General features: G+C 42.0%; 1 protein-coding gene across 1 annotated transcript in view; it reads right to left on the reverse strand.

Moving 5' to 3' along the window:
• The window catches only part of CAP2 (cyclase associated actin cytoskeleton regulatory protein 2), a 136,086-nt gene that overhangs the window by 9,906 nt on the left and 113,669 nt on the right, over nucleotides 1-12,511 (reverse strand). The window contains exons 8-9 of the mRNA XM_030881340.2: nucleotides 2,076-2,256; nucleotides 826-1,001 (exon numbers count right to left, since the gene is read on the reverse strand). Coding sequence (XP_030737200.1) covers nucleotides 826-1,001; nucleotides 2,076-2,256 — 357 coding nt within the window. The remainder of the gene's footprint in view (nucleotides 1-825; nucleotides 1,002-2,075; nucleotides 2,257-12,511) is intronic.

Consider the following 12,511-nt stretch of genomic DNA (forward strand, 5'->3'; position numbering starts at 1 on the left):
TCACTGTAATGTTGGGAATGAGAGGAACGGCTGCTTGGAAGGGGGGTCGGTGTCAATTTGTGAAACGTTAGGCATCAGGCACGCTGGCTAGTGGGCGGGGGCTGCAGCAGGGATGTGAGGGCTTTGGGTTGAGTCTGGCCGCTGAGTCTGGACTTGATGCTGCAGCACTATCTGCAAGTAGGAGTTGGACAAATAAACCAGCAAAGGTCACAACAGTGGTCTAAGTCCCAGTGTACTTTCAGACCATGACAACCTTTCTGGGGACTTTGTTCCTCCATCTTTAGGGAAGGCCCCTGAACTGGCAGGGGGCACCAGCTTCCATCCACATTCAAAGTGTCTTTGTCCTGCTCAGACAACTGTGAAAGTGGTGGGTGACGCAGTAGGTTATATCAGCACCTCGGCCAGTGGAATAGGATGAAACATCCTACAGTAGATCAGAATGGGGCACGGATTAAAAGTTTCCAGAAAGAGGAGTCAAATTCATAGAGACGGAAAGTAGAAAGGTGGTTGCCAGGTGGTGACGTGAGGGGGAATGGGGAATTATTGTTTAAGCGGTGCAGTTTCAGTTTTACCAGATGGAAAGAGTTCTGTGGATGGATGGTGGGGATGGGTGCACGACAGTGTGAATGTACTTAATGCCACTGAGCTGTGCACTTAAATGTTAAGATGGTAAATTTTGTGTTATGTGTACTTTACCACAATTTTAAAAATAATTTTTAAAAAGTTGAAGAAAAAATGGGAAATCCTTAAGACCCTGGCAAACAGTTTAGCCATTGTTTCTTTCATCGGAGTATGTCCTAAATAAAGTTAAAGGGCTTCACTCACCACTCTCCATTTCTTCCCTTCCAACTCTAACACAGGAGGATGTTTCTTAGGAGGATGAGACTGGGGAGACTTGGGGCCTGGAGTGTGGCTTTTGGTAGGAGATGGAGTTTGTCCTCCGTTAGCCCGGAGGCTGGGATTCTTGTATGTCTTCTGGTCATCAGTAACATGCCGGAGCCCTGGGAAGGTAACACATAGACACATTTCCTACATTTTATGCAAAGGGAAATGTCCCTAACTTCTTGTATCAACATGATGTAAACAGCACAGGTAATGCTATTTTCATAACAGTTGAGTGTTTTCTCAAGGGCAGTATGCAGAGGCTGAGACCTATGTAAGTTTAGAGCTAATAGAAGTCCTGTAAGTATTTTTTAATTTGAGGAACCTCTAACCACATGGGCTCTACCACATGGGCTGCAGGACTTTAGTTCCCTGACCAGGGATTGAACCATTGCCCCCTGCAGTGGAAGCTTGGAGTCCTAACCACTGGACTGTCAGGAAATTCCCCTTGAGGAACCTCTTCTTGAAGGAGATAAGCTAATAGATAAAAATTATGCAAAATGCAAACCCCCTCGCCAGAAAGGATTCCATGATTTACTTCTGTCATAGCTAAATCATTTCCTAGATACAGTCTAAAAAGTTAGAGCATTTCAGTAAGCATAGGTCAGAGTATGGAATCGACTTAAGGGTTATGAGTCCATTCCCTTCCTTTGCGGATGAGGGGACAATGCAGCCAGTTGCAGCCACAGAAATAGTTTTGGTTCTTAGCTCCCAGCACAGCACACGAGAACACTTATACCGTAATTCCTATTACCCATGCAAAGCAAAAATACATCTGCATAAAGTTTTTGGCAACATGAATTTATTAAGTATATGATTAAAAATATTAACCATTCACAAAGGTAGTTCAATGATATAATTCTTTGACAAGCCCATACACCTCTGAGGACAGAGGTTCTATCATCTGTCATTTTTGTTTCACTTGATCTTGATGCCTGGATTGTAGCTGGTGCTGAAGCATCCAGGGCTGAAGTGGTGACACAGTGCGGTGGTCCATTTAGAACCTAGGATCTCTGAGTTCTTCTTTCTGATCCACCCAACAGCCCACTGAGCCCATCTACCTTGAGATGAAGAACACACGGCTCTCCATGTAGTAGGGACTGGGATGGAATGATGTATCCATCACCGCGGGCTCTGAGGAATCTGTGTGCCTGAAGCCAGAGGGAGACAGCCTCAAGGTCTGGTTTTCTCACCTTTTGTAATTGCTTCCCCTTGGTTAAGTTGTGCAAATAAAGCTGAGCGTGAAGGAGAAGACTCCTCTCTTCTGCCCTCACTATCAAAGGGTGGAGGTGGCCCTGGAGGAGGTGGAGGTGGAGGAAGGCCAGGCCCAACGGAGAGGACAGACAACGCTGATGCGGTTGATGCTACTGGACCCTGTGGGAGAGAGAAGACGGAAAGCACTCTATTGAGATGATATCCTTGCTGAGAGCTGGGATTCTGCCAACATCACTTAGAACCTGTTGTCAATGAGGGAGTGGGGTTCGAGATTCACAAAGGGCACCCAGGGGTATACCTGTGCATCATGAGTCTGTTTGGGAAGACCTGGGACCAAGTGGGGGTTTGCCTTGGGAACACGGAGCATCACGTAGCTGTACAGCCCTGTCAGTAGAAACTGCACGTGCCAGATTCACACTGCCAACTCAGAGGCAAACAAAGCCATATTCACAGGTTCATGTCCAAAGCTCAGGATATGAATGAAACTGGGCTTTGGCCAATTGATAATCATAAGAAAAAAGTGGTCCAGCTAGTAAGAGGATTCTTTTGGGGACACTGGGAATTACAACCACCAATGAGAGAGAGAGAGAGAGAGGAAAAATATTCAGTGGTTAGCTTTATGAGCAGCTAAAGAAAGAGATACTGAAACTCTTTCTCTGCAACTCATTTTACAAGTATGCATGCCTCAAACCGAACCCCAAGTGAGGACCACATGTGACGTGGATGCCTGTCAAACATGAAGGTGATCAGGGTCCAGGATGCTTCTGATGGTTTGGTTCATCTAATGCTGACTGTTAGTAAACCAGAGAAAATTGTATTTTGCCTGAGCAAGACCTATGCTTATTCTCTTCTCTGCTATGTGAAGTGCAATCTTTGTTTTCTATATGAAGTTCTAACAAATTCAAATGTCAGTAAAAGGTGATAGACAATAGAGGGATTTGTTTCAATGTTTTGAGAGGACCCCACAGACGAAGCTGTCACAGAGCTTAAAACTAGTAAGATAGAAGCACACGTATACAATAACCTTGTGTTATGTACCATTTTACTTTTAAACCCTGAAGTAGAACTGTATGACTATGACAAAGAATGAGAAGTTAATTCAAGTAAAAAAACGGAAACTATAAAAATTGAGAGTGATGAAAATGTGCCTGAGGCTTATATATTTTCAGTACGAAATACGATACGTAAAACATCACATAAGTGCTAAATATTAACAAAGACAGCAGATCCTTATTTTTGTAAACAACACAGTATTACAAAGTGTCAATATCAGGAAGTTTTAATCTGTGGCAGTTTTCCGCTGAAAATAAAAAATCCACACTATTTTCAAAGTACTTATACAATCCCTATTTAGTGTAGAATTATCCTGAAAATAAAAGGTTCTTCTCTTACTGAGAATGCACATCTTAAAAACTGAGTAGGCTGGAGGTCTCATCTCCTGAACTGATAATTTGTGATAGTTTTTTTTGTTTATAAGGAAAAACAGCCTGACTCCATCAGGATTCTTGGGTCAAGTAGAAAATGACTGCACAGTTCTTGAGACTGACTACTTTGTTTTTTTTTTTTTTTAGCATTTTAATTATTTCCTATTATGTTACTGGGGTGAAATTTGAACATTTGCTCTGAATCATAAAGTGTAAAATATAAGCTTTGCACATCAAACAATATTCCAGTTCCAGACACTCAGAGCCACGACATATTACTTTTACTCACAAGCACATAATAACTCAAATAGTCAGCGAAGGGCCAGGCTCCTCTCCCACATGCGAAACACTGCAGCTTTAAAGCTCTCCTATTTTGTGGAAAGGGGAGACACCACCGGCTTCTAAATCTTAGAATGACTTAGATGGTTCCCCAGCTCTCAGCATTCATTCTTTCATGGCTCTCTCCAAGAGCCATTAAAGGACACTGAAACCAATAAGCCACATATTCAGCTTCTTGGAACTCTGATACATTCAGATGGCTGACCCAGGAACACCAAACAAAGGATTTTACTGCAACAGTGTTGACTCTAAAAGCCAAAAAAAAAGAGGAGAACTCAGGACCAGCTGAAACTCTGCCACTGGCTTATCCGTTGTGCGTTGGCTCATTCCTGCATCGGCCCCAGTGAGAACACACATCTGGGCTCTAGTTTCCAGGGTGACTTGACAAGCAGTGCCCAGGGGCTTTATCGTACAAGTGTCCTCGAGAGCAAACTCAGAGAGTCCCTTACCAGGCGCTCATGGGCTGCCCCTCGTGATGAACTTATCTTCGCCTCCTCTTCTCCTCCTGCAGGCAGGTGGGACCAGGGCTTTCTGCGTTCTCACGTGTCTGGCATGAGCAGCAGCCGCACGGATTGGAATCACAGCCCGACGCTGTCTTCACGCACCCCGGTGAAAGAGGGGAGACCGGCAGGGAAGGGAAGGGAGCCAGGAATTCTGGAAAAGCTCGTCCATGCCAGGCTCTGGTTGTTTCCACTCATCTAACACATATTTAATGCTCAGTGTAGGACAGGCTCTATGCCAAGGGGTTCCCAAAGTTGTCTGAACATCAGAATCATCTGGGGATCTGTTAGAAGTTGCCAAGCCTAGGCCACGCGGCAGGAACACTCTGGGGAGGCAGCACACGGGCATTTTCTGAAGCTCCCTACAGGTGACTCCAACGTGCGCACAAGTCTGGGAACAACCACGGCATGCTTTGTGCTGAGATTCGTCTTAGTCGTCACAACCACATCACTAGAAGTGAAATCCCCCTCTCACAGAAAATAAAGCAGGAAGTCAGAAAGTATGACCCGATATTAAATGGCCAGTAAATGGCAGGGACATAATTCAAGCACATATCTGCTTGATTCTAAAGTCTTCTTCAGGGAAATCCTTTATGCTGTATTCAGACGTAAAAAAAAAAAAAAAAAGCCACTAGTCAAATTAACCAGAGGTGTGGGCGACCCTACACATATGTCGTGTTGCTCTTGGGCCTCTGTCTTAAATATACGTGAAGTGTTGGGAGGCGGTGTAATAATTTAATTTTTATCTCCACTACTCCTTGCTCCCTCCCTCTAATGCCTTAGCAGCTGACTGGGCTCCTATGGCCAACTCTGGAGCCAGGCTTGATCCCATGGGGATATAAGTCTTGAGTACTGACACTGGCATCTCAGCATCAAGTCACCCTGGACGCTAGTTTGTTCTGACTGTGCCTGCGTTCTAGCAACTGGACTCTTGCCTTATTCACTTTTCCTGAGTACCCACGGGTGCCAGTAATGGGGTACTTGCGCCCAAATCTCAGTTTCCTGCCTAGTGTCTAAGTTGTTCTGGGATGGGGACCTGCCCCCCCCCACGCCCTGGGGACTGGAGATTTAAGGGCATTGCCTCTGGGTGTGATTTATTCTTAGATAAAATCTCATGGCAGAGGTAATGCACCAGGTTGTCTAGACTGAATGAGAAGTAGTGGGTCAGATCAAGCCTACAACCTCGGTTGCCTGTTGAGGGATCTGCTGCTTCTTGTTCTCAATGGGATATGGGCCTTGTGGGAAGACTAGCTAAGAGGGGAAAGGAGCACTGGCAGGGGGGCAGATCTGGCCCAGCTCACACTGTGAGTCAAGGCCGTGCAGGGATACAGATGGAAACTTCCAGTGGGCAACTCCGTCTCTGAGCCTGCACCAGGAACCTGAGAGGGTCCTGGGAGACTCACAGGGGATAACCTTTAATTAGGTTGCAGACTGCATTCATTTCCTGGAATAGAGGCTATGGGGTCAGATTTACACATACAGAATAAGGGACATTTAATAAAAGATGCCGTTCCCTTGCAAATTATCTGAGTATTTCCGGTCCTTCTAAAAAAAACCCTTAATAAAACAATCTTCTATGGTGTGTTTTACCCTAACACAATTTTACTTCTAGAGTGTAGAATTACACTTCTAGAAACTCAGGGCCTACAGAATTATGATATCCTGTGACTTGCACAAGGTCACACAGACTGGAAAGTAAAGGTGAGGTGAGGGCCAAAATGAAGGAAGTCGAAGGGGGAAAGGCTTAACCTGAGTGAAGGAGCAGCGACCCCCACACAGCTGCTTTTTAAAGATGCTACCTTATCCTGACGAAATGAGTCTGAAGTATCTTAGACCCCAAACTGGAAACAACTGAAAAACACATTTTATTAAAGCCATTGTAACAATGGTTTCCAACTGGAAAAAAAAAAAGCCATTTATGATTTTAAGTGGCCACATTTAGGGTGCAGGCGTTCACTTATGTTGTAAGAACACAGCACAGAACCTAACAATGCTGCTTCTGAAAGCTCTATTAAGATTAATTTTGAGAGCAGATGTTTATTTACTTTTTTTTTTTTTGGAGTCGGGGTAAAGGCGGCACAAAGACTTTTTAAAACGTCTGCAAATCCCTTTCTCTAAATTAATTTCAACTGTCCTGGGAACAGCCGCTTCCTCTGCCTTTAAATATATGAACTATAATTATGAACTAATGAAACCATTGTATGTGGCATGTGGCAAGCTCGTAATGTTTTGGTTATATATACTATATATATAAAATTCTATAATTGTATTACATGGAATATATTTATGTACTAATGTGCATCAGAATTTTTTCCATTAAATGTCACTTGAAATAATTACCTATCATTTTATTACCTTGGAATTTAGGTTTTATTCTGAAAGGGAAACTATTTCTAGTTCTTAAACGAAATCTCCACATTGTTTTGACACATGTAATTAACAACCACTTCTATCTCCCACAGCCCATACCACTGTCTTAGTTATCCAGTTAATTCAGCTACAGTCTAGCTTTGGATCTAAATAATCTGCAAACGGGGCTCCAATTCTCCATTTTGTTGGGTCTGTTGAAAGTAAGACTAATAGACTACTTTTAGATGGAGGTTTTACGTCTTTGTGATAAAATTAAGCAAAAAAGTGAAACACAGCTCCTTAGGCAAAAAAAAAAAAAAAAAAAAAAATCAGCTACAAAGAAAAGTTTTCCATCTAAGATTTTCTGTTTAAGAGTTACATTTTTGGGGAATTTTCAACTTTCACTTTTTAAAGTCTAAGATTTTTCAAATTCAGCAATAGGGGTAGCAGATGATTTGGTCTAAATAGAACCTCTTTAATAGACTGAAAGTCAATTAGAATAAGTAGGCTCGTTTGTCCATTCCACATTTGCCTAGAGCTACCTTGCAAGGAACTGGGTATATGATGAAGAAGTAGGCATATGTCTTGTTTGTTAAACTTTTTGTTTGTTAAACTCATAATCTAGTGGGAGTGTCGAGTGCACAAAATAGTAGCTGTAGATTCAGTTTGATATGTGTCGTGTGTCACGTGAACAGGAACACTGGGAGCACAAAGGAGGGTGTGGCCAGCTCTCCTCAGGACAGTGGGGTCAGGAGAGCCAGAGAACGACTTAGGCCGGGGCCACACCATCGAATGCTCTGTAGAGGACACAGGTCTTGTAAGGAGAGACTGAGGGAGAAATGTATATACACGTAATATTAATCTCCAACTTTAAGAACAGGCCTGGCAACCTACATCTTGGTGTGTGTTTTTCCCAATTTCTTAAAAGGCAGAGACCGAGAAAATCAAAATCACCCCTGTGACAGTCTCTTGGAACAGATGGATTCTGTCCCTCACAGCAGAGCTTTTGTTATGATGTTTCTTATATAAAACTAGCTTAGTGACAGCAATATTTTGAGCCACCATCTTTAAGTATTTGTGGAGATCACAGATAAAGCTACAAAATGAAACAGCTGACATGCAGTGGCACTGTTTATGGGTTTCCTCCCACCCCCCATCCTTTCCTTATGGCCACCACCTCAATTCCCCTTCACACACACACACAGATGGCTGTCTTCAGTTTCTTGGTCAGGTTCTCTCTTTTGCTGTCCATCTCAGAGACAGCCTGGTCCATTAATCGCCTGGCTTACACTTAATGCTTTCCAGGTATATTACATGTGCCCTATTATACACTTTAAAAGTGTTCAGGGACTTCCCTGGTGGAACAGTGGTTAAGAATCTGCCTGCCAATGCAGGGGACACGGGTTTGATCCCTGGTCAAGGAAGATCCCACATGCAGCGGAGCAAATAAGCCCGTGCACTGCAACTACTGAGCCTGCGCTCTAGAGCCCGTGAGCCACAACTACTGAGCCTGCGTGCCACAACTACTGAAGCCCACACGCCTAGAGTCCATGCTCTGCAACAAGAGAAGCCACTGCACCACAACGAAGAGTAGTCTCTGCTCGCCACAACTACGGAAAGCCTGCATGCAGCAAAAAAGACCCAACGCAGCCGAAGATAAATAAACAAACAAATAAAGCGTTTAAAAATCACAAAGCCATTTCAGTCACAAATACACTTAGACTTATTACTTTAACCTGCTAAAACTATAGGACTTCACAGTGTTTTACAACTGAGCCTTTTGCCAATGCTGTTTATTAGTTTTTCCAAAGATGAAGAATCTCAAATGATCTTAATGTAACATGGCACATAAACAGGATAATAATAAACCTCTCACATACCACAAAAGGAGGGAGGGATTAAAAGAAAGAACTACAGTTTCAGAACTAAAGACTAACTTTCTATATACATAAACTAGTTTTCATAGCAGTAAAAATACTTCACAAATTCATGGTTTAGGGTTTGTTTATATTTTAGCCATCAAAACTAGCTTCTATTTTCTGAAAGGTGTACTTAGATCAAGAACTTGGTGAAACTGATACATTTCCAAATTTGTCAATTTCTATAAGTATGTCCAAATTTTACATGCATATTTATACAACACTTCTGTTGGCAGACAACCATTTTCAAGAAAAAAGACTGCACATAAACAGATAATCATCCTTTATACCTGAGTATAAACCAAAGTGAATTTGTGACTTTAATCTCTGTTCTCTTATTTCTATCACTTCCTATAATTTTTAGACTTCTGCCAATGAAAGCAAAGTTTCTGGGGGCCTTTCCAAGAAAACAAAATTGTTAAAAAATATTACAATGAAGAGCTATATAATATTTTAAGCATATGTTTATTAACAATTTTTAAAAAGTCAATTTAGGGAATATTTCCTATTTCATCTATGGTAACAGAATACTACTCGAATTTCAAGTTTCCATAAAAATACCAAGGGTACTTATATACCGTCAAAATAAAAAGATGGTCCCACAATTATGAAGGAAATGTAAGGCCCATTTTGATCACTTTTCTTCAGAGGCAAGACACCAAACTCCCTTAGCCCAAGACAGAGGTACAACAGGAAAGGTAATGAAAAACCCAAATCTCATGGTTTCGCCAATAACTTCTGATGGTTTCCTCATCCCCATTCTCCCCACCCTCCTGGGGTCTCTGTATGTTATTCCTATGATAATCTGGAGAGATGTGAAATATGGTGGTAGATGAAAAAAGAACAAGAAACAAAGTCCCTTCAGAGAAGGAAAAACAGCTTTAAATTGGAAAACAGCCTGAGAATACCTTACACAGTCTATATCAGTTTGTGGAAACCAGTAACTTAGTGTTTTTATGCTTACTGTTTCCTAATTTATAGATCTGGATGTGGCCCTTCAAAAACCACAGGTGGTGATTCCTGTTGTACATGCCCAAAGCAGAGATGTTTGATAAAAGCAGACCAAGCCCTCAGAGCAGATTCCAGAGAATATGTTGAACACAACCTAATTTGCTCAAGTGACCCAGCTATTTTGCATAAATTGTCTTCATAAGTAGCTTTAATGATTGGTTTGGCCTATTTTTTGCTATTGCTCTGTGGACCAAGTCTAGGATTCCCAGATTGTTTTTTCTTCTTGTCTGCCAGCATTGGCAGCTTGAAAATATAATTTCTCATAAAAAAGGAAAGATAAAATTAAATTTTCCATGGGAAAAATTTCCAGAGTTAAAGATAGCAGAATATACCCAACAAAGAGACAAACTATAGATAGCCAACCGTTGTAAGACCAAGAGTGATGTGTGGCTTGAATTATCTGGACTGTGACTTCATTCGGCCAGAAAAGCCTAGATCTGAACAATCATTGAATTAAAGTTTCTGTTTTGCTTTTGGATTTTAGGATCATAGAGAAATAACTGTATTTCTTAAATTATCCATCCTTGGTAAACGGCAGCGGTGGGGAGTGAGGCAAAGTGAGAGCTGTTGGAAAGATGATTTACGTTTGGCTCTGTATTATTTATTTACTTAGGAAAAAATAAAAAAATAGAAGCATCAGCATCTCCTGAGGTTTATAGCTGAGGTGCACTAAAGACAAAGTAACTTTTGCCTCAATTTCAGTTCCAAATTTTGCAGGAAAGGTCTGGGAAAGTGTCTGTGATTAGCTCAGCTTCTATCAAGGGTGCAACCTGGACCAATAAATCTGGACTTAGCTCTATATTATATTCTATGAAGGGTTTCTTTTACCTTTAGAAGACAATCTGCACCTTCCCTCCATCCCTTCTTAAGAAAACCTTTTTAGTTAACCTAATATTAGCTTGTATTTCCTGAGTTTATACCAACTGGGAATTAGGGGCATGCAGACGGCAAGGGACAAGTGCAGGGAAGGCATTGCCGCTGCCTATAAGAAAATGCATTGTACATTTCCATTACCATCATTTGATATAAGAAATAAAGGAACAGTATTTACGTGGCTCTTAAACAACGAATACAATCTGTAGTTAGTGGAATAAACCTCTGGAAATTTCACTGTGAAGAAATGCAATTACCAATTACTGTGTTCAATTTAGCAAAAGTGTTTGGACATTGTCTGTATTTAAGGCCCTGTACCAGTCACTGCTGCAGATCCCATGCAGAATGAGAAAGAACCCTGCTTTCAATCAGCTCACAGCCTCAGAGGAGAGAAAAGACACTTCCATTCTCCCTGACAGCAGGCAACTGGCTCTTAGCCTTCATGTTTCTGCTCAGGTTGTGCCTTTGTTTGGAAGGCTCTTCCCAATTTACTATCTGGAAAACTCTTACATACCTTTCAAGGCTCAACTCAAAGTTCTCTTCTTTTTGTCAGTTTTCTGGAACTCTCCTAAGAGGAAATTTTCTGTTTCTCTATTGCAAGGGCTCATTAGGAACCCCCTTATTATGATACTTCACATTATATCGTAATTATTTGTCTGTGAATTTGGGTTTGGTCATGTCTTGAGCCCGAGCTCTGAAGAGCCACTCATTATTCATCTTAATGTCACCAGTAATGCACCCAGTGCCTGAAATGTGGTAGGTGCTTCATAAATATTTACCGAAATGAATAACTGCTTTATAAGGTAGAAAGTGCTAAGCATCATAAAAGAAGTACAGATTTTAAGAAGTACTACAGAGGTTCTGTGGAGGAAAAGGATAACTTCCAGCTTGGAAGGCCATGGTAATAAGCAAGGGAGGTCAGAGAGGCTTCTGGGAGACAAGACCATTCGAAATAGACCTTGAAGGATGGATGAGTCAGATTTGACACAGGGAAGCAAGAGGAAGGGGATTCCAGGAGGAGGGTACATGAACATTGTCATTACAACAAATAAATGCAACTGAATTGTTAGCAATCACACAAGAACTTGCAGATCCACATAAGTACTGTCTTTCAAAGCATTAGCTTCTGATGTGACACACTTGTTTAATAAAAAACTACCAGCATTCAAAACTTTCTTTTAGGACTGCCTTCAGACCGGTTTATAAAAACACACATACCAAGTAATCACTCATGCCTTTGTATTCTGCTCTTTTTGACTGAAAAGAGTTACTACTTGAATTAATCCTTCTCCAAAGAGGGTCTCAATGGCTTTTGGCCATTTGAAAAGATAAAATTCACTTGTGAGGAGGGAAGACTTGCTATCACTTAGTATCCTAAAAAGGATGGGCCCTGAATTTCAATTGCCATTGCCCTGCTCACTGGAGGTGGGGAGGGACAGGGAGGTGGGTAAAGCCACACAGCCCTGGCGGCAATTACTGGGAGGCCCAGCCTCAGGCAGTGGAGGCTTTGAGGCGTTCCCTAGGGAGTTAAGAGGCTGGACCCAGAGGCACGGCACCTCAGGGATGAATGAAAACTAGGGGTGGAGGGGTGGCGGTGGGGCATTGTGGCTCACTCTGGGCTGGGACTGACCACCGAGTTCAAAGTCTCCTCCTACCCAGGCACCCCCAGCTCTGCTCTGGGGAGCACCTCTGCCTGCACCTTTAAACCACAGCCTCCTGACTTTCCTAAGAGGGGTTGGAGGAGACAGTAGTCATCAGGACACCCCCAATTACACCACTGCCTTCAACACTATGCCTTAAAGAATATTAAATGAACACACCTTAATTAAAATATTCCCAAGGTGATGGTTTAAATAAATTAGGAACATTTATTAACTTGCTGGCCCCCAGGTTTAGAGAGTTTGAGTTCTTGGTTATAAAAAAGTCCTAGTAAATAAAATAACCTTCATCATTGAATTAGGCAGTTTTAAAAGCCACTACTGTGTGATTTACAGAGAGA

Source organism: Globicephala melas, chromosome 11, assembly GCF_963455315.2.
Source record: "Globicephala melas chromosome 11, mGloMel1.2, whole genome shotgun sequence".
NCBI lineage: Eukaryota > Metazoa > Chordata > Mammalia > Artiodactyla > Delphinidae > Globicephala > Globicephala melas.